This window comes from Marmota marmota, unplaced genomic scaffold (genome assembly GCF_001458135.2).
Source record: "Marmota marmota marmota unplaced genomic scaffold, marMar, whole genome shotgun sequence".
Classification (NCBI taxonomy): Eukaryota; Metazoa; Chordata; class Mammalia; order Rodentia; family Sciuridae; genus Marmota; species Marmota marmota.
Window position 1 is genome coordinate 372,045 of NW_026000081.1, and position 23,369 is coordinate 395,413.

At 37.4% G+C, this 23,369-nt stretch overlaps 1 protein-coding gene across 18 annotated transcripts in view; it reads right to left on the bottom strand.

The window, feature by feature from the left end:
- Pde4dipp2 (myomegalin) overlaps positions 1-23,369 on the bottom strand; it is a 220,159-nt gene that overhangs the window by 96,740 nt on the left and 100,050 nt on the right. For all 18 annotated transcript variants that reach the window (XM_048815056.1, XM_048815040.1, XM_048815051.1 and 15 more), the window contains 2 exons: positions 5,292-5,368; positions 2,926-3,049 (listed from right to left, as the gene is read on the bottom strand). In XM_048815056.1, coding sequence (XP_048671013.1) covers positions 2,926-3,049; positions 5,292-5,368 — 201 coding nt within the window. The remainder of the gene's footprint in view (positions 1-2,925; positions 3,050-5,291; positions 5,369-23,369) is intronic.

A 23,369-nucleotide genomic window follows, 5' to 3' on the forward strand; every position in this document is an offset into this window, starting at 1 on the left:
CTAGAGCCATATGATCAACCCAAACTGAGTTGAAGGGAAATATAAAATCAATTTCAAGCAAGGAAATAGAAGACACCATGAAAAGCCTACCAACCAAGAAAAGCCCGAGACCAGATGGATTCACAGCTAAATTCTACAAGACCTACAAAGAAGAATTAATACCAATATCCTCAAATTATTCCATGAAATAGAAAAGGAGGAAAGCTTCCAAACTCATTCTATGAAGCTAGTATCATCCTGATACCAAAACCAGGCAGAGACACATCAAGGAAAGACAATTTTAGACCATTATCTCTGATAAACATTGATGCAAAAATTCTCAAAAAAATTCTGACAAACTGCATACAAAAACATATTAAAAAATAGTGTACCATGATCAAGTAGGGTTCATTCCAGGGATGCAAGGTTGGTTCAACATAAGAAAATCAATAAATATAATTCATAACATCAGTAGGCTTAAAGAATCATGTGATTATATCAATTGATGCAGACAAAGCATTTGACAAAATACAGCACTCTTTCATATTCAAAACACTAAAAAAACTAGAGATAGTAGGCACATACCTCAACATTGTAAAAGCTATCTATGCTAAACCCAAGGCCAACATCATTCTAAATGGAGTAAAATTGGAAGCATTTCCTCTAAAAACTGGAACAAGACAGGGATATCCTCTTTCACCACTTCTATTCAACAAAGTTCTTGAAACTCTAGTCAGAGCAATTGGACAGATGAAAGAAGTTAAAGGGATACAAATAGGAAAAGAAGAACTCAAAGTATCATTATTTGCTGACGACATGATTTTATACTTAGAGGATCAAAAAAACTTTATCAGAAAAATTTTAGAATTAATAAATGAATTCAGCAAAGTAGCAGGATATAAAATCAATACCCATAAATCAAATGCATTCCTATACATCAGTGATGAATCCTCTAAAAAAGAAATTAGGAAAACTACCCCATTAACAATAGCGTCAAAAAAAAAAAAAACTTGGGAATCAACAAAAGAGGTGAAAGACCTCTACAGTGAAAACTACAAAACACTAAAGAAAGAAATTGAAGAACACCTTAGAAGATGGAAAGATCTCCCATGCTCTTGGATAGGTAAAATTAATATTGTCAAAATGGCCATTCTACCCAAAGCATTATACAGATTTAATGTGATTCCAATTAAAATCCCAATGTCATTCCTTACATAAATAGAAAAGGCAATCATGAAATTCATTTGGAAAAATAAGAGACCCAAAATAGCCAAAGCAATCCTTAGCAAGAATCCTTAGTAAAGCAGGAAGCATCACAATACCTGACCTTAAACTATACTACAAAGCTATAGTATCAAAAATGGCATGGTATTGGCACCAAAATAGATATGTAGACCAAGGGTACAGAACAGAAGACATAGAGACAAACCCACATAAATACATTTACTCATACTAGACAAAGGAGCCAAAAATATACATTGGAAAATGAATGCTGAGGATAAGCCTCTTCAACAAATGGTGTGGGGAGAACTGGAAATCCATATGCAGCAAAATGAAATTAAACCTCTATCTCTCTCCATGCACAAAACTCAACTCAAAGTGGATCAAGGACCCAAGAAGAGACTCTGCACCTATTAGGAGGAAAAAACAGGTCCAAATCTTCATCACATCAGATTAGGCTCTGACTTCCTTAATAAGACTCCTAAAGCACAAGAAATAAAATCAAGAATTAATAAATGGGATGGATTCAAATTAAAAAGCTTCTTCTTGGCAAAAGAAACAATCAATGAGGTAAAGAGAGAGCCTACATTTTGGGAGTAAAATTTTTGCCACACACACGTCAGATAGAATACTAATCTCCAGGATACATAAAGAACTCAGAAAACTTAACACACACAAAAAAAAAAACCTAATCAATAAATGGGCTAAGAAGCGAAGAGACACTTCTCAGAAGAAAATATACAATCGATCAACAAATATATGAGAAAATGTTCAACATCTCCAGTAATTACAGAAATAAAAATGAAAACTACTCTAAGATTTCATCTCATGTCAATCAGAATGGCAGTTATCAAGAATACAAGCGACAATAAGTGTTGGCGAGGTTGTGGGGGAAAAGGCACACTCATACATTGCTGGTGGGACTACAAATTGGTGCAACCACTCTGGAAAGCAGTATGGAGATTCCTTAGAAAATTGGGAGTGGAACCATCATTTGACCCAGCTATCCCACTCCACAGTCTATACCCAAAGGACTTAAAATCTGCATACTATAGTAACGCAGCCACATTAATGTTTATAGTAGCTCAATTCATAATAGCTAAACTGTGGAAATAACCTAAATGCCCTTCAATAGATGAATGGATAAAGAAACTGTGATATATATATACACACAGTGGAATACTACTCATCATTAAAAGAGAATAAAATTGTGGTATTTGCACGTAAATGGATGGAGTTGGAGAATATCATGCTAAGCGAAGCTAGCCAATCCCCAAAATTCAAAGGCCAAATGTTCTCCCTGATAAGTGAATGCTGATCCATCATGGGGGTGGGCATGGGGAAAATGGAGTAACCTTGATGGGGCAACGGGGAGGGAGAGGACGGGAGGGCATATGAGGGCAGGAAACATGGTGGAATGTGATGGATATTATTACTCTAGGTACATGTATGACTTCTCATATGGTGCAACACTACATCGTGCACAGAGAAATGAAAATTTGTGCTGCAATTGTGTACAATGAATCAAAATTAATTCTGCTGTCATATATACCTAATTAAAATAAATAAATTTTTAAAAATAATGAAAACAGAGGTTGCCAAGTCCCACCTAGGTGAGGAGCTCTATGACACGTAGAGAGGTGAAAAATAAAAGCCAGAAAACAGGACAGCAGGAAGAGATTCAAAGAGGGCCCCTCGCCATGGGCCTTGGAGACTCCTGCTCACCTCCTGCAGCAGTTGGATCTTATTCTCTAAGAGCTCATAAACATGCTCCGTCTCCTGCTGTCGCTCCTCAAACTGGCGCCTGAGCTCAGCTTCATTCTGGCTGTTGAGATTCTCCACGTCAGCCCTAGAAACATGGAGCATTAGCCAGTGAAAGCCAGACCCTTAATTTCACCAGAGAACTCACTGAGGTTGTTCCAGCAATCCAGAGTCACACCGAGGAAAAGAAAAAGAAGCATCTTTTTTTTTTTTTTCTCCTGCAATTATCTATGGAACTGCTCTGTCCAACTTTCTCAGGCAATCTCTCAGGAATTCTAATTTTTTGTTGCTTGACAAGCATGCTATGCCTGGATTCCTAGAGACTTCAAAAAGCTGTAACTTCAGGAGAAGGAAACTTCTTTCAGAAGGCAGCTAGTCAGCACCCATGTTCACTACCATCTGTCCCTGAACTTTCCCATTTAGACTGCTTTTTCTAGATGGCTTTGCTAATTTCTTGCCCTTCCAGTTGTTTAAACTTAAAGTGTTCCTTCTGTTCAGAATACTGGGACAGGGTATCAACCTAGACCACCACAGAAATGTCCTCTGCATTTATAGCTGGGAATGCATAGTAGACTGTCCTTAATCTGGGCTACCTATGCAGATTTCTATCCAGTTTTCCATGGTCTCTCACAGAGAGCAGATACTTAATCTATGGGAGCTCAGCATTTTGGCTGAGCTTTGCTTCTCTGATAGCCCAAGGAATTAATATCCAAGCTCTAACATGAAGCGGGTAAGGTATCACCAGCTTATTTATAGCCAACAACAGCTGTCTTTGGATATCTGAGCATTACAATTTTTCAGGGTAGTACCAGGTGCTGACTGATCTTAATTCCGGTTGGCTTTTATTCCTGTTCTAAGCCATTTATTAAGAACCACGTACCATCTTCTTATTCTGAGATCAGAGAACCATATTGCTCATAAAGTATCACCAAGCACAGTGATACTTCAATGTTTGGCTTAGGAGGTTGTGTCCATGGAGCTTAAATTTGGCTTCCCTGAAGATTACAGGATTCCTTGGCTGACAGTGGTTATTACTCTGCACCATTCCAGAGGGTACACTTACTTTGAGTTGTTTTATCATTATACAGCTTTTGGGGAGTATGAAGGCCTTGACAATACCTGGACAAAAGCCAAGGGAATGACTGAAGACCCCTGAAATAGGCAGAACTCGGAAATCAACTTTTACTTTGACTCTACAGTCCTTAATAAAACACAGTAGACAATCACTGAAAATCTCTAAAGAATGAAGGCTACACATTTTCTGAGTAACTCAGCCAGGAATGCCTGATTTAAGAAACTATAGTTTTTGTGAAGCCAGAAGGTCCTTCAACTTGATGCCAGATGTTGGCTCCACCAGTAACTTAAGATGGCTTCAACTCTCTATACCCTGGTTCTCTCAGTTTTAAAAACAGGATTTTGCCACCAAAATGAAATGACTTAAAATTTTTTGAAAGCAAAAGATCTTGGTGGCAACCCTCCATTTTTTTTTTTCCTAGGCATAATCAAGCAAATACATTCATATATCTTTACCCAAAGGGGCTAGCAGTGTACACATCACTTAGTACTTTTCCCCCTTACTTAGTTTATCGAGAACTTTCTACCAGGACAATAATATAGAGCCAACTCATTCTTTTTAATAACTGCATAACAGTCCACAGGATAGTTTTCTTGAATTTTTTTTTCAATCATTGCCCTATTGATGGATAGTTGGAGATTTTTGTTTGTTTGTTTTGCTGTTTCAAATAATGATCCACAAACACCCTTATACATTTAACCTTTCACAGGAGTGCCTTTATTTATGAGAAACAGAATAATTCTAGGGATTAATTGGACAAAGGAAATGTTTCTTTTTGATTTTGATAGATAGCAACACATATCAAAAATGCAGCCACAATTCTCTCATCAGAAGCATATGGGCATGTCCATTTTCCCCAATCATTATGTCAGCCCTTGATGTTATCCGATTGATAGATAATCTCTGACAAAGGTTATTTGCATTTGTCTCTTTCAACTAAAAGTGGAAGTATTCACTATTCCCTGATTTATTCCTTACTGTTTAATAGGAACTTCATAAATTTAAGTCTGGTGGAGGTACCATTCTGCAGCAATGTTTGCTTTACCAAGTAATAGACAGAAAATCCAAGGGAAAGAAAGTACATAAACATCCATGATTTTAGTTCCTGAACTGGACACAACATTCAAATGCCAGGGATAAAGTAAAGGAATTTGGTTCCAAATTGATTGCTCCCAAATTAGGGAACTGGATTCTGGGAAAGGAATAGAGTTCCTCTGTTCACACTGTTCTGCACCTTGTTCAAACTGCACCTCACCATGATTTATCCAGATGCTGTTTCTTGTCCTGAAGTTCTCTTTTCAGGCTCTCCACTTCAACCTTCAGCTCGATGTTCTGAAAAGCAAACAGGCATTTACCATCATTAACTGCCATACTTGGGTCTGGACTTGTTTCATAGCATCTCATCGCATCTGAGCCCTTTCATAACCCTCCACATAAATGGGAATTCAGATGAATCGGTAATTTAGTCAAGAACAATGGACTGTACAGCTTCAAGATTTCCCCTGTACTACTTATTTGTTCTCAGCCTGTTCATCATTGTCCCTGGATGATGAACACTGCCCAAGGCTATTTGCTCTTTAAAACATTAGATATCAAAGTGTATATTAAAACAATTTTTTCTTACTAATGTAAGTTGGCTCCTTAAAACCAAATTGCTGGGGCTGGGATTGTGGCTCAGTGGTAGAGCACTTGCATAGCATGTGTGAGGCACTGAGTTTAATCCTCAGCAAGACATAAAAAATAAATTAATAATTAATTAAATAAAGGTATTGTGTCCATCTACAACTAAAACAATGCTGTCTGCAGAGTTATGTTTTAGATTTAATTATTTTATTGTGAGAATTTTTTAAAACAATTCTTTCTTTGCCTTTACCATGAATTTGACCTTTCATAAATTAAGATAAAAGGGGACTCTGATGTTAAATCTATGCAAGAAACAGTTTTTTGTGTTTTGTTTTGTTTTGAGGTAAAGCAGCAACAAGTAAGATTCTGGCAAACAGAAAAAGAAAATAAAAACATCCCAAGTGAAGTATGAACAAAGATTTGATGAAATGCACGTGATGCATCCAGTGCAGGTTAAGTGACTTGGTGAGTGGCAAGGAATGGGAAAATCAGTAGAGAAAATAGTTTGAAGCCAGGTGCAGTGATGCACACCTATAATCCCATCAACTCAAGAGTTTGAGGCAGGAGGATTCCAAGTTTGAGGCCAGCCTAGACAACTCAGTGAGACCCTATCTCAAAACAAAATGTTAAAAAGGCTAGGGATATAGCTCAGTGATAGAGTGTCCCTGGGTTTAATCCCCAAACACTACTCCCAAAAGTTTGAAGCTAAGTTTGGAAAAAATCATACCAAAAGAGATCAAGGAGATTTAGGCAAAATATCACCACATTCAAGTCTGTTGAGGAAGAACTTGTGATAGATGTGAAGATAGGTGAGTGGCCAGATGGATGGGAACTGTCTGCGGCCATACCAGTACAGAGAAAAAAGACCCAAAAGACATTTAAGAGGCAGATTCCATAGGGCTTGCTGACTTGTGAGATTCAAATTAGATTAGAAGGTGGAGCAAAGATGATGCAGAGATTTCTAGCACATGCCTAGTGACATACTCTTTAACTAAAATAGGGAACAGAAAACAGAGGAGCAAGTGTGGGGGGGAACCTAAGAGGGAGTCTGCAAATGTTGGTTGGAAAATTACTTTATCTCATCTTAAAGATGAGGGTACAGAGGTGATTTAATCCCTTCCCTGCTAAAGTCCATGGCACAGTATTAAGCAAAAAGGATGTGACTAAGAGAGAATGAAGCCTTTACATCATAGGTTGACAAAGTGATATAGTGGCTGGAGCACGGAAAGGCACATCATGGATAGTGGAACATATAACAACCACCAATACCTAGGTTTCTTTGAGTCCACGGGAATATGCCAAGCTAGGGTATCACTTACTTTTGGGAGGGATTTCATAACACCTTCTCATGGAGGAAGCAACAATACTAGATGGGAACAATAGACACCTCTTTGATATTAGAAAGTCACTGAGAATTAAAGAATTTTGGAGCTGGACGGCAGTTAGACCCAAGGTGTTTTTGATCATATTGCTAATAACTTTCTAGTCTGATCTATTGAAAAGAGTGCTAGCTGATCTCCTAAGAAAACATGTACTTTTGGCTTGGTTTATAGTACAGTGAGATCAGATGAAATTAGAGTATCTTAATTGCCTCACGGCTTATAGCATTTAAGAAGAAAGTAATAGCCTGGTCTTTTCAGAATGTTCTCTAAAGTTATTTTCTGAACACTAACACTAGGGTTATTGGACTTAGAATTAAAAATATGGGATGTCCACTTCAATTTGAATTTCAGATAAGTAATAAATTTTTATTGTTAAATGTTCTTTGTCATATTTGGGACATACTTAGTTAAAATATTCTTTGTTACAGATCTGAAATTCAAATTTAATTCAGCATCTTGTTCACACCAAAAGATGGATAACTCACAATGCTAACTTCCCCCAAATAAACAACTAGTAGCAAAGAATATCTCACTTTTGTATCAGGAAAAGACCCAAGATTCCTATATCAATTCCATGACTTGGTACTGGAAGAACTATTCATCTATTCTAACTGATAAATCAACAAAGCAAAAGATTTAATAAGTAGCTACTGCATCTTAAACTCTATGCTCAATAGTAAGAGAAATACAAATATCATCATAAGAAATGATCCCTAAGCTAGAGACCCTTCATAGAAGTGACATGAATTCTGTCATATTCCATCATCTGTTACATGGAGATAAGTTCCTTCCTCATTTATAACCTGTCATAGAGGGTTATGAGACATAAATATATTAAGGACATGTAAAAGACTTAGAACAGTGTTTTTGAACATAAATATAAAAATTATTATTATCATCATCCCAACAACAATAGCAGTATTATCATCCAGGGACAGCAGCAGTTTTGATTTCTGTGAGACCAAGGTATTTCAAATGAATTCAGTACTCAAAATGCGATGCTGAGAAAGATGAATCCTATGTTTATTATTTCTGCCACCAACTGATTCATTTGTTAACCCTAGGTAATAATCTGCTGAAGTTTCTTTACCTGGAAAATGACACAGAATGAGTAAAAAATTAAAATGTCACATGAAAGAAAATGTAATGTATAATGATGAAGAGTTATTATCAATGGTGTTCCTTATACCTGGCTGATTAAATCATAAAGCCAGATATTTGCTGAGCCATCTCAGATTGCTCAAGCTTCAGCAGATTTTTTAAAAACCTCAATTCTGAAAACACTTGAGGTTTCAAATGACGAGAGCTACATAAATGACTTTGATTAGTTCTTAATCTCATGATGTAATACAGGATATCTCTATCACATATAAACTGATCCATACTGCAACTTTTTTTCATAAGAAATCCTCGAGCACCTAAATAAAAGCAAACATACAAACAGAGAGTGTGGGAGGCACTGTGAAAAAGTGAAGAGTACTGATTCAGACTAGAAAGAAGTAGGTTCCAATGGTGGCTCTAGCACTTTCCTGCTAGGTGACCTTAGACAGGTTATCTAATAATCCCTCTGAACCTCAGTTTTCTCATAGGTCTTATGGAGCTGCTGTGTGTGTGTGTGTGTGTGCGCGCACACGCACGCGTGCACACGCACGTGCGCACACTGAGTACCAAATCCAGGGCCTCACATATGCTAGGCAAGAACTCTACCTCTGAGCTACATAACCAGCTCTAGTTCCTTCCTTCAGGTACATGGTTAGAATTAAATGTCAATTAGAGAACTCAGGTCCAATAGGAAAAATATTTAAATCTAAAGGGAAGAAAAATTGAAGGTATAAATTATAAAGGTCCATCCATTCTAAATCCTAGATAAGAAAATAGAGCTAGTTCTTGAATTAATTTGGCCATAGACTCACATATATAAAATACCTTAGCATTTATCTGCTCCAAGTCTCTCATTTTAAACACAAAAAATTGAAATCCAATTGAATCCTGCTGGGAGCCATTAGCCAAGTAGGTATGACAATTTCCTTGCCAGCATACCCCATGTTGCTTAGTGGAAGGACTCGTGGAAATAGGACATTTTGCAGTGACATTGCAGTTAGGTGACCTTGCTCAAGGACCAGGGCGGATCCGGGATTAGGGTGTTCCCGGTTTAAGATAATCGGGTTTAGGGCGTTCCAGGTTTAAGATTATTCCTGCTGGGAATAGGGCGTATCCTGCTGCCTGAGTTCCCCTTGAGTTCTCATGGGATTCAGACAGTATTTTTTGGGAGATAGAAGCCCAGTGGATGTGGATTTGGGCAGAGAACGTGGATTTCCCCAGAACGTGTTTGTAGACGGCTGGTGTGAGTTCGGGAATAAAGAGTTGCTGTTTGAATCTACAAGCTGTGTGGTGGCTCGTGATTGTGTGCCCAGCCAGACTGCGGCAGAATCCAGTATTCCACTTTGGCTTCAACATTTCAGCCAGAGAAACCAACTCAGAAGACAATGTCCAGCTGTGTCTGATAGTAGAATGTGGTAAGTTATAAAATTAGAGAACATGTTGTATTTAGTCCTTGAAGGAACATATAGAGGGGCTATGATGGTAAAGAGCATACATAGGTCCTGAAGGCAAGAAGAGGGCTCTCAAGTCACATGGCCTAAAACCCTTGATCTCCTTATCTATCAAGGGGGCTGTAATGGTACCAATTTCATATGGATGTCAAGAAGATTAAATGAAATAATGCACAGAAAGCATATTGCCTAGCATGCAGTAACCATTCAAAAATGTTAGTTATTATTGTCTACAAAAACAACAATTTATCATCTCTGACCAGGATAGCTGGATTTCTTAGCCATAATCACATATTAAACTAACACTATGTCATAGAAAGGGATAAATAATTACTACACAAAAAGTGGGATGTCCCAGGCACCTGCAGATGAATACACACCCAATCAGAACTACTTTCACTTTAGCTTTCTCATTTTGAGATAAATAGCAAAGAGAAATGAAAATGAGGGAAAGGAAAAAGAGGAAAGACAAGAAGTAAAATGAATTCTTTAGAATACAGCATCATGTCTATTCAAATAGACAATAGGTTTATGAATCTCATACCAAAGTGCTAAAATAGCTTTATCTCCACAAGATTAGATACAAATCTAGTAATCAATTATTCCAGTAGACCAAAGTAATTTCGTGAGTGCTACAAAATCTTACCACATGGTAATGCAAACACAAACCAATTTACAATTCCAAAGTCTAACCCTTTTGCAACCTCTTTTCTGTAGAAAAATCACTACATAGTTTATCACATTTATTTGTTCTCCACGAGTGAATATGCATGCATAAATCATTAAATTCTAAGTATAACTTAAATGGATCCCAAATTAACCACATCTGATTATTTATCACCAAATTTCATCAGCTCTTCCTCAAGATATCTAGGGATATTTATGTATTCAAGAAAGGGGGGCTGGAAGGAGAGCTCCTCTCTTTCCATGTCTCCAAATTAGTATTCACCCAACTAACTCAAGGAGAGGTTTCAGTGGTAAAGCTCAAATTAAATAGGAACAACAACAAACTTTCAAATTTTTCATTATAATGTTAGTACCTAGACTAAAGGACAGGGCTAATAAAAAGTTTGTGGATCAATCATGTTTAATTAGACTTTCTCCAAGTCTGCAGCTTGTTTTGTTTTGGGAAACACCACTGGGTCAGAGTCTTAAAGCAATAAATGTTAAACATAGGATCCCACTGAAATGATTTGTACACTGTTACCAGAGTTAAATACAGTATCAAGTTAAAAGCAAATAGCAGAACTAATTACGGGACTCCTTCCAAGTCTTCAATTTTAACTCTTTAAATTATCCATCGTTCTTATAATTCATAATGTGCCTATCTCTTTTAAAAAGAATATTTTCAAATTCTTCTACAATAAAGCCATGGCATACTAAATCCTAAAAACCTACTTTAAAAAAAAAAAAAAACAAAGAGAAATGGCTTTGCCTTATCAATTAAACAATCTTAATCCAAAAATATGTCCATCTTTTTATCATAGGTCAATAGTTTACCCACTGTTTCCCACATAACAATAATATTCCATGAGCCATTTCTATGAGCAGGCAAGGGGGAAGTTAAAATTGAAAAAGTACAGTTATAGCCAGGAGTGTTGACATGTCCACTCCACCTCTTCCAAGTCAGGTCTTCTATATCTCTTAGTGTTGAATGGGACTTTAAAGGTCTCATGGGAAATATGGCAACGAACAGGTATTTCTTATACTCAGTATGCCTGGAACTCAGTTGAAGAGATAAGATCAAAATCCAAGATAAGGCTTAAAATGGTGAAGGTGGTACTTGGTGAGGCAATATAAATATGACTGGAGTTGCCACATAAGGTTTATTAGGTAAGATACACAGAAGTGGAGAAGGTCATTACAGATGAGGAAATATCATTATTAAAATAGAAACTGCTATACACCCCAAATATACAATTGCGTTTTAGTAGCTCACTTACTCCAAGCATGAATATTTGATAGGGGAAAGTTACAGAACAATTATAAATTTCCATCCATAAACTGTGGGGTAGAGCCATACAAGGAAATATTATTTAGGCATATAAAAGAATGATAAATGCTTCAACATGGATGAAGTTTGAAAGCATTGTGTTAAATGAAATCAGTCACACACAAAAAACTGTGTTATGATTCCATGTACATGAAAAGTCCGAATTAGGCAAATCTATAATGATAGAAAGTAAATTGATGATTGACTAGGGCTAGGGGAGATAGGGAAATCAGTGATGGTTCATGAGTAAAGGTTTCTTTATGGATCTGATGAAATGTTCTAAAATTGATTATGATGAAGGCTGCATGAATGAAAATATTTGGAAACATTGGTGTGTACACTTCAAATGAGAGAACCCTAATGTTATTTTTTGAATCTCTCACTAAAGTCATTATAAAAATGTTTCAAAAAGTCCTAGAAAGTTTTCAGTAGTTAAATGATAAACATTGTTGCAAATGCACTTGGGACAGAGTGTGGTACATAGGAATACTATTACTATATCTGAACTACAGAACAAAACTATACATTCTCTTTGAGCTTCTCCAATGGAAGTTATTATCTGGTATTCCTGAATCTCTTTCCAATCATGCCCTCCTCTCTAGCCTTCCTTAATACCACCTTATTAGGCACTCCCTGAGCCTCACCAGTATCAGAGTAAATAATCTTATATCTGGTCTCTCCAACCTTGGTTTCTCCTCTATTTACATTTTTTCCTAAAGTATAACTCTGATTATTCCATTCCCTGTTCTCAAAAAGTCTTTCATGATTTTAAACTGTACAGCAGTGAAATTTCACGTGACAGCCTGTATTTAAAATTTGACCTCAATCTATTATTCAGTTTGATCTCCCATCATTATCCACCAGCCTAACTAGATTTCCAGAACACGCCCTAGGCTTCCTTGGTGCCACATCATTGTTCTTCCTTCAGTTTCATCATTAAATGCCATATTCCTTATGAAGCCTTACGTCATCTCTCTCCCAGTTAAAATTAATTTATTTTACCTTTGATGATATGAGTTTTAATAACTCCTTGTCCTTCAACATTGACATACCATAGGATGAATATTTTTCTATGACTTATTTACCCTTTTGAATTATAAGCTTCCTAAAGACAGAGTAAATGATGATATGGTGGAACTAGCCAAGTATACTGATTATTAAACATCTGCCCCTCATTCTGTGAAGTTGGGACAGGAATTTCAGATAGATACATCTAGGTCCAAATGCCTTCCTGCCATTTCCTAGATGGGAAACCTTACTTTGTGTAAGTAACCTAATGTTTAAGGACCTAATTTCCTTATTTATAAAATAGGAATTTAAAAAATTACCTTAAAAGCTATAGTTAGGAATAATTGAGCCTATATAAAGTACCCAGCACAATGTCTGATTTAAGTGGCTGGCCACTGTGAGTCATCCAAAGCCCAGTGCCTCACATCTATGTGTGTAGTAAAAGCATTGAATGAATGAACCAACAAATGAATAAACTTGCAAGGAAAAGGTGGACAAGAGGCAGAGGAAGTGGGGTGACAATGATGTTCGTTGAGTAAGTGAAAAGGGATAGACTAATGCTATGAGACTGTGTGAACAACTTTTTAAAAAAATTTTACTTATATATGACAGCGGAATACATTACAATTCTTATTACACATATAGAGCACAATTTTTCATATCTCTGGTTTATATAAAGTATATTCACACAAATTCATGTTGCCATAAATGTACTTTGGATAATAATGATCATCATATTCCACCATTATTTATTAACCCATGCCACCTCCCTTCCTTTCCCACCCCTCTGCCCTATTCCTCCCATGCTCCCTCTCCCTATCCCACTATGAATCAGCTTCCTTTTATCAATGAAAACATTTGGCATTTGATTTGGGGGGACTGGCTAACTTCACACTTAGCATTAACTCCATCCATTTACCTGCAAATGCCATGATTATATTCTCTTTTATTGCTGAGTAATATTCCATTGTGTATATATGCCACATTTTTTTAATCCAGATGCATTGAAGGGCATCTAGGATGGCTTCATAGACTAGTTATTGTGAATTGTGCTGCTATAAACATTGATATGGCTGTGTCCCTGAAGTATGCTGTTTTTACGTCCTTTGGGTATAGACCGAGGAGAGGGATAGCTGGGTCAAATGGTGGTTCCATTCCCAATTTTCCAAGAAATCTCCATACTGCTTTCCATATTGGCTGTACAAATTTGCAGTCCCACTAGCAGTGTATGAGTGTACCTTTTTCCTCACATCCTTGCCAACACTTGTTGTTTGTATGCATAATAGCTGCCATTACAGACACATCTCAGAAGGTGATATACAATCAATCAACAAATACATGAAAAAAATGTTCATCATCACTAGCAATTAGAGAAATGCAAATCAAAATCACTCTAAGATTTCATCTAAAAAACATTTTTTAATCTGAAATCTTGAAAAGATTTTCTCCATTGTAAGCTGAGAAGAGCCTCTAAGAGGTAAACTACTACCCTACTGAAGAACTGTTGAATGCAATTTAGTTTTACAGCTTCCTCTTTCTCCTTCCTTCTAAAAGGGCTGTTCTCTTCCTGTGCACTACATTAAAACTCAGAGATAAAGATCTCCAGATCTGAAAATGAATGAGAGGGAAAAACTGAGTATGAACTGAGTATTAGGTGGTATTAAGAAATCATCTGTAAACTCTTTGTGTATAATAATATTATAGCGGTTATGTTTAAACATAAATCTGTTAAAGTTACATTCTCATGTCTTCCCAGGTAAGTCATATGATGTCTGAGAGTTGCCATAAGGAGAGAAGGATAGCAAAAGAACACTGCAGAGAGATCAACTAAAAGAACAGGAGAGGGCTGGGCTGTGACTCAGTAATAGAGTGCTCACCTAGCACAGGTGAGGCACTGGGTTCAATCTTCAGCACCACATAAAGATAAATAAATAAAGGTATTGTGTCCATCTACAACTAAAAAATATATATATATAAAAAGAACAGGAGAATGTCGGGTGCTGTTCAAGTAGAGACATGGGTCCCCAGTTCATGGGATGGGTACATGGCAGGTAATATTCTTTTTATATTTCTGTGCATTTAAATCTTTTCAAAATTAAAAGTCAAGGGGGACATTTTCATCACAAAAGATAAGCATCTATGAGCTTTTTATTTTTTCATTTTCATTTCTGGAATTACCTAAACTAAGGTCATTTATAGCATTTATAGCTCCCTACAACAGCTTTTTTTAGCCACCAGACTTGCATAAAACAGTGGTGTTGAGTCTGTTTCTCAATATTAGGAATAAAGAGAATGAACCTGCCTCTAGATTGTCTCTCTGCTGAGAGCCATAGCCCAGTAGGAATGATGCATGGCATTTCTGGTTGAAAGGTGAAGCCAGCAAGCCATTGAGATGATAATGATTATGTTAAGATGTGTATTCAATTGGATATTAGACCCCTGCTGTCCGCATCAGCCTGCTACTTTGGAGCTCATGTGGGGATTCCCGGAGAGTTCCCATTGGCTGGGGGAAGTGCGGTAGGAGGGATTTCCAGAGGAGGGATTTCCGGAGGAGGGATTTCCGGAGGGATTTCCGGTTGGTGTGGTGTGTCCCGGGAGAAGGCCGCCTGCTTGGCGTTCCCGGGAGTTTTGGAAATAAAGTTTGTTCCTGCTTGAGTGGCTCGTGATTTTGTGCCCAGCCAGACTGCAGCACCTCTCAAATTTGAGAAACTCAGAACCCACTGAGCGTGGATTGTAGGCAGGTAAGACAAGATGCAGAAATAAACTACAAACAAGATGTGTTTAAAGAGGAATATGCAACCTCTTTAATTGATCAGACTAAACTAATAAAAGCATATTCTCTCACTTTATCTCATATCATCCTTTAGTCTCTCAACTCTCACAGGGCCTCACTCTCTTTCTCTCCTTTTCACCTGCTGGCACCACCTAGCTTGACCCATATCCTCTACTCTGACACGGGATCACATGACATCAATCATTATCGAGCAGCCATCTTTCTGATAACAGGAGTTCTGAGTGATGATAGTATACAGAGAGATCTAAGACCTCTTCAGGCCACCCTCCTCTAAACACAAGGTCTTTTATTACTTGAGGAAACCAATCATAAGTGCCCTTGAATGCCACCAAGGCTCTGCCTGAGCTGCTGTCAGTCTGAGATGTCTTCTCTCCATCTTCTCTTTCTAAACTTGTTTTCACTAAGATTCATCTCAAACTTCCTTCCCTCTAGGAATCTTTCTCTAACTCAATATGACTATAATTTAACATTCATACTACAATCTTCTTAAAGTAAAAAAATGAGTACTTATACCAGGGCAACAGGCAAAAATCAAAGCTTTCTTGAGTAAACCAGAACTCACGGTCATCAGAAGTGTATCTCTGGTATTGCACTCACCTCATTCTGTCTGGTATCAGTGATTTTTAAATGCCTGGATCTCCATCTGGGTTTTAGAAAAATACTTTGCCTTCAGTAACCATCAGTATAAGCTTAGGGAATGAACATTATCATCTGTCTTGAAATTGCTGATTTATATTTTTGTTTTATATTTAACTTCACTTCCCTGCATTCCTGTGTGTGTGTGTGTGTGTGTGTGTGTGTGTGTATCCACTAATCTGTAAACTCCCTGATGACAGGACCATGTCTTATGCTATTTTTCATACCCCTGAAAAGAAAGAGAGAAAGAAGCTTGACAGCATGTCTTATCAGTGAGTAAAATATTTACTGGATATTAAAGTTCCAAAATAAAATTGTATTTCTTGGCTTTATAGTACTTGACCTCAAGAAGTTCTTTGTGTAGTAAGAGGCAGGTTAGGGGTCAATGAGTACAAGAGATGGCATTACACCTTTGCAAGACATAGGAAAAAGCCAGAGAAGGCAGGCCTTCCACAAAGGAGTCTTTATCTGGGACAAAAATAAATACGGCCAAATTCCACTCTAATCAATTCTGTAAAGGAAAGAAATATAAAAACAAATGGCTTAGCAGGAAGAAGAGTCACAAAATCTTGTGAGTAGACCCTCACAAACTCCTGATTATTCACCCAAAGTAGAAAGAAACTATTAGTGAGTGAGTTGGATTTTAAAATCTTTTCTTTTTGAAAAGAATAATATTCTTTCTAGGAAAACAATAGTTCACAAATATTTTTGTACACAGAATGAACTTCTTTTTTAGGCTTCTCCAATATCCCTGGGGAAAGGTCATTATTATATAATACAGTGAAGCACGGAGTATTTTCATGAGGAATTTTATCTGTCTTGGGCAAGAGAAGAGGGACTAGTCCTTGGATCCCAGAAATATATTTAGTAATTTCCAGAGGAGTTATTTTATAAATGAATTTTCTTTCCATTAATTAAGTCTTAGAGCAAAAATAGAACCCTAATGGGTCTAGATCTATCTGCTCTGTCATTAACTTTGTGACTTTAGACCAGTCACCCCCAAAGATTTATTTTTATACAATTATCTTAAATTAGAGCTTTCCCTCTTGCCCATAAGAACTATCACTATCTGCTCTCATAATCTTTTACATTGACATAAGGCACCTAGCCAGAAGGTATTCTAGTGCAAAACATGAAGTTTTTAGATTTTAACACACAGTGGAGGAAAGCTTTGATTTAGAAATACAATTCCCTGCTTTTCTACAGATTTCATATTCAATTTCTTTCACTAGTGAAATTAAGGCCCAAATTAGACACAGCGGTTGCCCCAACATCTGACAAGTGTCCTTCATTGCCAGGGAAAGGACAGCAAGGTAGTGTCCATGGCCTCAATAACCAGCCGACTATGCAAGTTGAGGGCACTCTCCTTCTAGTGCCTGCTTTACTATCCAGTCTCCCAAAAAGATGGAAAAAAATAAGCAGAAAAGTTTTGAGTTTGTACAAGGATTCATAACCAAATGGCAAAACTCTGTTCAGGTCATTGTTTTCAAGTCTAACCTATGTTAGTCCTTAGTAGGGGCCTGAAAGCAATACTCTTTCTTTCCTAGCCTGGTTGACCTTCATTAGACAGACATCCACACTTGAGTAAGCATGAGGCCAAAGTTCTAAGGAGAGCAGGTATTTAGACAAACACAGATAGGGCTCAGTTCATGTGTGCATGCCCATGTGCATATGTGTATGAGAGGTAGAGAAACAGAGAGAGAGAAAATACTCTTTGGCCAGAAGACAGGTAACTGACTTGTGATATGGCAGTTTTTTTTTTTTTATTCACTTGTTTTTTCATCAAATATTTAATGTACTACTGAGGATGTATATCAGTAGCAGAGCATTTACCTAGCATGTGTGAGGCCCTAGGTTTTATCTCCAGCACCATCAAATTAATTAATTAATTAATTAATATATTTAATTTATAAGGCATTTTAATAGGTATTAGAGAAAGACAGACACAAAGCACAGTCCTCAGAGAATTTATGGCCTATGTTTTATCAACTAAATGGTTACTTTATAGTAAAATATAATAAACAGAAGAAAACACAATCAGATAGCTTCATGGAATATGCACAGGTGGCAGATATAAATAGCAATAGATATACAAGTTAAAGCAGGTCTGTTATGTAACTACTGGATTTAGCTTCCAAAGAAACACCTAGACACCATTCAAGACATATCATATCTTGGGTTGCTTTTACTCTCAGCAACCCTGGTCTTCTAGGGATGGCAGGTATATAAATATGAACTATAGCACTGCCAAGAGAAAATTAAGAATCTAGTACTTGGGCAGAGGCAATACAAAATATAGGCCTTAAAACTAAATAGGCCTGGGTTCAAACACTAGCTAGGTTGCATTCTATTGAACCACATGAAACTGCAGATATTTTTTACAGTTCATCCTCTTTATTCTAGAGGCAAATCTCTTTAACCTGTTTCAATTCCATTAAGTGTTCATGTCAGGGACATTGCAACAATTAAATAAGAAGATTTAAATGAAAACACCTGACATATAGCAGGTATTTGATAAATGTAGTTTCCCCAAAGGTAGTCAGAAGCATAAATCATAGAAGGGGTAGTCAATTTGGGTCAACACTGAGTTCAGGAACCCAAGAAAAACAGATTCAAATGAGATGTCTTTGGATTTTGCCACTGGGAGAGGCTATATATATGTGGATGCGTACAAAGGACAGAATATATGGGAAATCTATCTTCTGCTCAATATTGCTGTGAACCTAAAACCACAACAAAACATAAAATTTATTCTATTTTCTTAAGGACACAAATGTGAAAAACATGAGGTGGGCTGCCTGTTTTATTTAGACTCTGAACACAGAGGTCCTAAGATACTCATTGCCTTGTTGTTCACATTGACCTCCAATTAAACCCTTCCCCATGTGTCATGAGCTATTCATTCTCTATGGTCACTCTGTTAAAATCTTGGTTGAATCCCAGAAGCCTCTGTAGATCTGGCACAACTGAGCTGGCAATGAGAGAACACACACATAAATACAAATGATCTCAGTGATTCTCTCCCCTCCCCAGTACATTCCTTAGCAGGACATGTCTCTCTCTTGGCAGGAGTCTGTTTTCACAAATAGGACTGCCTGGGCTTAATTTAGCAAAGTAAAGGACCCCTGTGAAAGCCAGGGGTGAGGCTGGAACCCGTGCAGTCGCCCAGGACACCTTATGTGGAGACAGGAACCCAGTCCTATTGAGGGGCTAAAAGTAATGTTCACAATGATTTGTTTCTCTCAGCTATTGGAAAGCTGGATTTCACAGGAACCATCCTTTGCTTTCCTTGGTTTCGTACACAAATGTACTCTTTAGGTACCAGGTACAGAATTCATTTCAAAGTACAGAAACTACATTGACTTTTCTATAGATAAATTGGAACATAGGAAACTTACGGCCTGCTAAATATTTTTAAGTTATCTGCGGCATCTAACATAATCTGATATTTATCCCCAAATTCAGCTTTCAATTTTGGATTGATACTTGTTTTGATTTATTCTTCAAGAAGGATAAAGCCACTTAGGCACACTGAAAAGTCCGGGACCATTTTTCTTACATTGAAGCTTATATAAAAACTGAACTCTAACAGCTGGCAGTCACTTCCTTTTTGAAAGCCTATTTTCTAAAGCAAGGCAACTCTTTTGAACTTAGACTTCTGCTCCAGACCAGGGATAGCACTTACCTTACAGATATTAGAGCTGTGCTATCCAGGATGACTGGTATCAGCCATATGTGGGTTACTGAATCCTGGAGATGTGACTACTTCAAATTAAAATGTGCTATGAGTATTTCAGAGACAGTACACATCAGATTTCAAAGACTTACTATAATAATGTAAAATCTCTAATAATTTTTAAATGTTGATTTCATGTTGAAATGATAATATTTTAACTATATTATTAACATTAGTTTCACATGTTTCTTTTTATTTATTTTTTAACATGGTCACCAAAGAATTTAAAATTACATGTATGGGCTAGGGTTGTGGCTCAGTGGTAGAGCACTCGTCTAGCACGTGCAAGACCCTGGGTTAGATCCTCAGCACCACATAAAAATAAATAAATAAAATAAAGGTATTGTGTCCAGGGCTGGGGATGTGGCTCAAGCGGTAGCGTGCTCGCCTGGCATGCGTGCGGCCCGGGTTCGATCCTCAGCACCACATACAAACAAAGATGTTGTGTCCGCCGAAAACTAAAAAATAAATATTAAAAAAAAAAAGTATTGTGTCCAACTACAACTAAAAAATAAAAATATTTTAAATAAAATAAAATTACATGTACAGTTTGCATTCTATTTCCTAACATTTGCAAGATGTTAGGAAAAAGACGTACTAGCTTTATGTATGTCATGTGAAGAAATGTTCTGACCTCACAGTTAATCCTATGATCTAATCACACCTTAAAAAGTTTTATGGGATTATGGCATTTATCAAACATCAAAACACAGAAATGAGGGCTGGGGATATAGCTCAGTCGGTAAAGTACTTACCTTGCAAACATAAGGCTCTGGGTTCAATCCCTAGCACCACAAAAAAAAAAAAAACCCACACACACAGAAATTACTTCAGCTAATTAAGAGTGATTAAAAAAAAAAAAACACTGAGGAGGGTGACAGCAGAACTACACTGAACAGAGGTCAGCGTCACAGCTCAGGCAATTAAACTCTTAAGTTAATGATGGCAGAGACTCTCTCATCATTGTATCCACTTTGGTAGCAAAAGCTATATATAGAAGGTGATTATATATTTATCAAACCAATGAATGTTGTTCAAGATAAATATATAAGCCAGGCATGGTGGTACATGATTAAAATCCCAGAGGCTCAGAAGGCTGAGGCAGGAGGATAGAAAGCCAGCCTCAGGAACTTAGTAAGGCCCTAAGCAACTTAGAGCAACTGTCTCTAAATAAAATATTTTTTAAAAAGAACTGGGCATGTAACTTGGTGGTTAAGTGCCCCTGGGTTCAATCCCTAGTACCAAAATAATAATAATAATAAAAATAAGTAAGTAAATAAATAAATACACAACCCATTTTAAAAAATCCTAATCTTCAAGAATATGCTCTTCTTACTCGGGCCTTCTCTTAGTGTATTTGCTTCCCAACGTACCAACCCCTCTCTTGGAGAGACTGCTCAGTTTCAGGAAGAGTCAAGGTTCAACTGGAGTTCTCTGAAGACAGCAACCGTTTGACTCAGAGGAAGGAGATAGCAAAGGATAGAAAGGTGGGTTTCTCACCCACCTTTTCTGTACAGGTGAGACTCATCTGCAACTTCTAGGGTATTTGTAAGCAACTCATGAATTTTCTAAATTTCTGTAATGGACTCAACAATGTTTATGTTGAAAGTTATGGAGGATATTTGAAATCAATCCAGCCTATAACATGTTCATAATCTAGAAGTAGACTTTTTTCTTTTTTTTAATATTTATCTTTTAGTTGTAGTTGGACACAATAACTTTATTTTATTTATTTCATATGTGGTGCTGAGGATCAAACCCAGGGCCTCACATGTGCTAGGTGAGCACTCTACTGCTGAGTCACAACCACAGCCCCCAAGAAGTAGATCTTTTAAATATATATACAGAAAGATAATTGCCAACCAGAGATTAAGTAATATGTATCAGTGTATCTGAACTGCAAGAGCACAGAGAAAGAAAGGATTTCAGGCAATGGTGATAAGGAAAGGCCCATCAGAGCAGGTGGAACTGAGTTGGACTCAGAAAAACAAGTATGATTTGGATATGCAGAAAGAAAATGTACAGGTATTCCAGGTGTGGACAAGGATGTGTTAGCCAGGCACAGTGGTGCATTCCTGTAATTCCTAAAGCAGGAGGATCACAAGTTTGAGGCCAGTCTGGGCAACTTGGCAAGGCCCTAAGCAATTTATCAAGGACTTGTCTCAAAATATAAAATTTTTAAAAGGATTGGGGATTTGGCTCAGTGGTTAAGCACCCTTCAGTTCAATCCCCTGTACCAAAATATAAGGATGTGAGCACACATGAGCAACAGGAATGAGCACACATGAGGGAGAGTAACTCATTCTAAGAATGTGATTGAAAATACATATAAGTGGAAGAATAAACTTGTTTCCTACCTCACCAAAACAACAATAATAACAACAACAAAACCTCTGGAAGTCTCCTCCCTCCATATCGTCCATCTACCAACACCCTTGTTCCTATACCATGTCTGTTCGGTTGTGACCACAGATTCACTATGCAGACTCCTATCTAAAGCCAAACTTTCCAATTGCACATTAAGTCCCATTTTCTCTACCTGTTAACAACAACATTCAGAGAGTCTTCTCTTCTCTTCCATCGTTATTTTACTTTCTACTGAAAAATCCTATTCATATGTGAACATGCTATAATTCATCTGTCTTTTTAAAAAATTCAGACCCTTACTGCTCATTTCTTTGTTCTCCTATGAACCAAAACTCTTTAATGCCATCATTCATGTTCACTAAATCTAATTCCTCTCCTCCCATTTTTTCTTAAGTCCACTACAATCAGGCTGATGCTTCCACCATTCCACCAAAACTAAACCAGATCACTAATGACATTCATGTTGCAAATCCAAAGATCAGTTCTTAGTCATCCTGTCACTCAAGCTATCAGCAGCATTACAGATACACTTCTTCATTTCTGTTTCAGTCAGTTTTTTCGTTGCAGTGACTAAAGAACCCAACCAGAACAATTTTAGAGGAGGAAAAGTTTGAGGGCTCACAATTTCAGAGGTCTTAGTTCATAGAAGGCTGGCTCCATTCCTTGGGGCTAGAGGTGAGGCTGAACATCATGGGCAGAAGAGTATGGCAGAGGGAAGCAGCTCATGTGGTGGTCAGGAGAGAGAGAGACACTCCCCTCTCCAGATACAAATATAAACCCCAAAGCCACGCCCAATTTTCCCACCTCCTCCAGCCACAGGGTACCACATCAGTTAGAATTCAGTTAATCCCTATCAGAAGATGAATTCACTGATTGGGTTAAGACTCTCACAACCCAATCATTTCTTCTTTAAACCTTCTTGCATTGTCTCAGACATGAGCTTTGGGGGGACACCACATCTAAACCGTAACAATTTGACTTCCAGAACTCCAGATACTTTGGGTTTTCCTCTACTTCACCAGTTTGTACTTCCTCTGTTCCCTTTCTGGTTCTTCCTCTTTTCTCCAAACTGTTAATGTCAGAATGACACAGGGCTTAATCTTTTGGTCCTTTTCTCTTCCCTTTTGGTAGGTCTAACCAGGTTGGTGATCTGATCTAGTCCTATGGCTTTAAATATCATCTACGTGCTGATGAATCCCAAATTTCCATCTCCATCCTAAACCTTTTCCCATAACTTCTGAC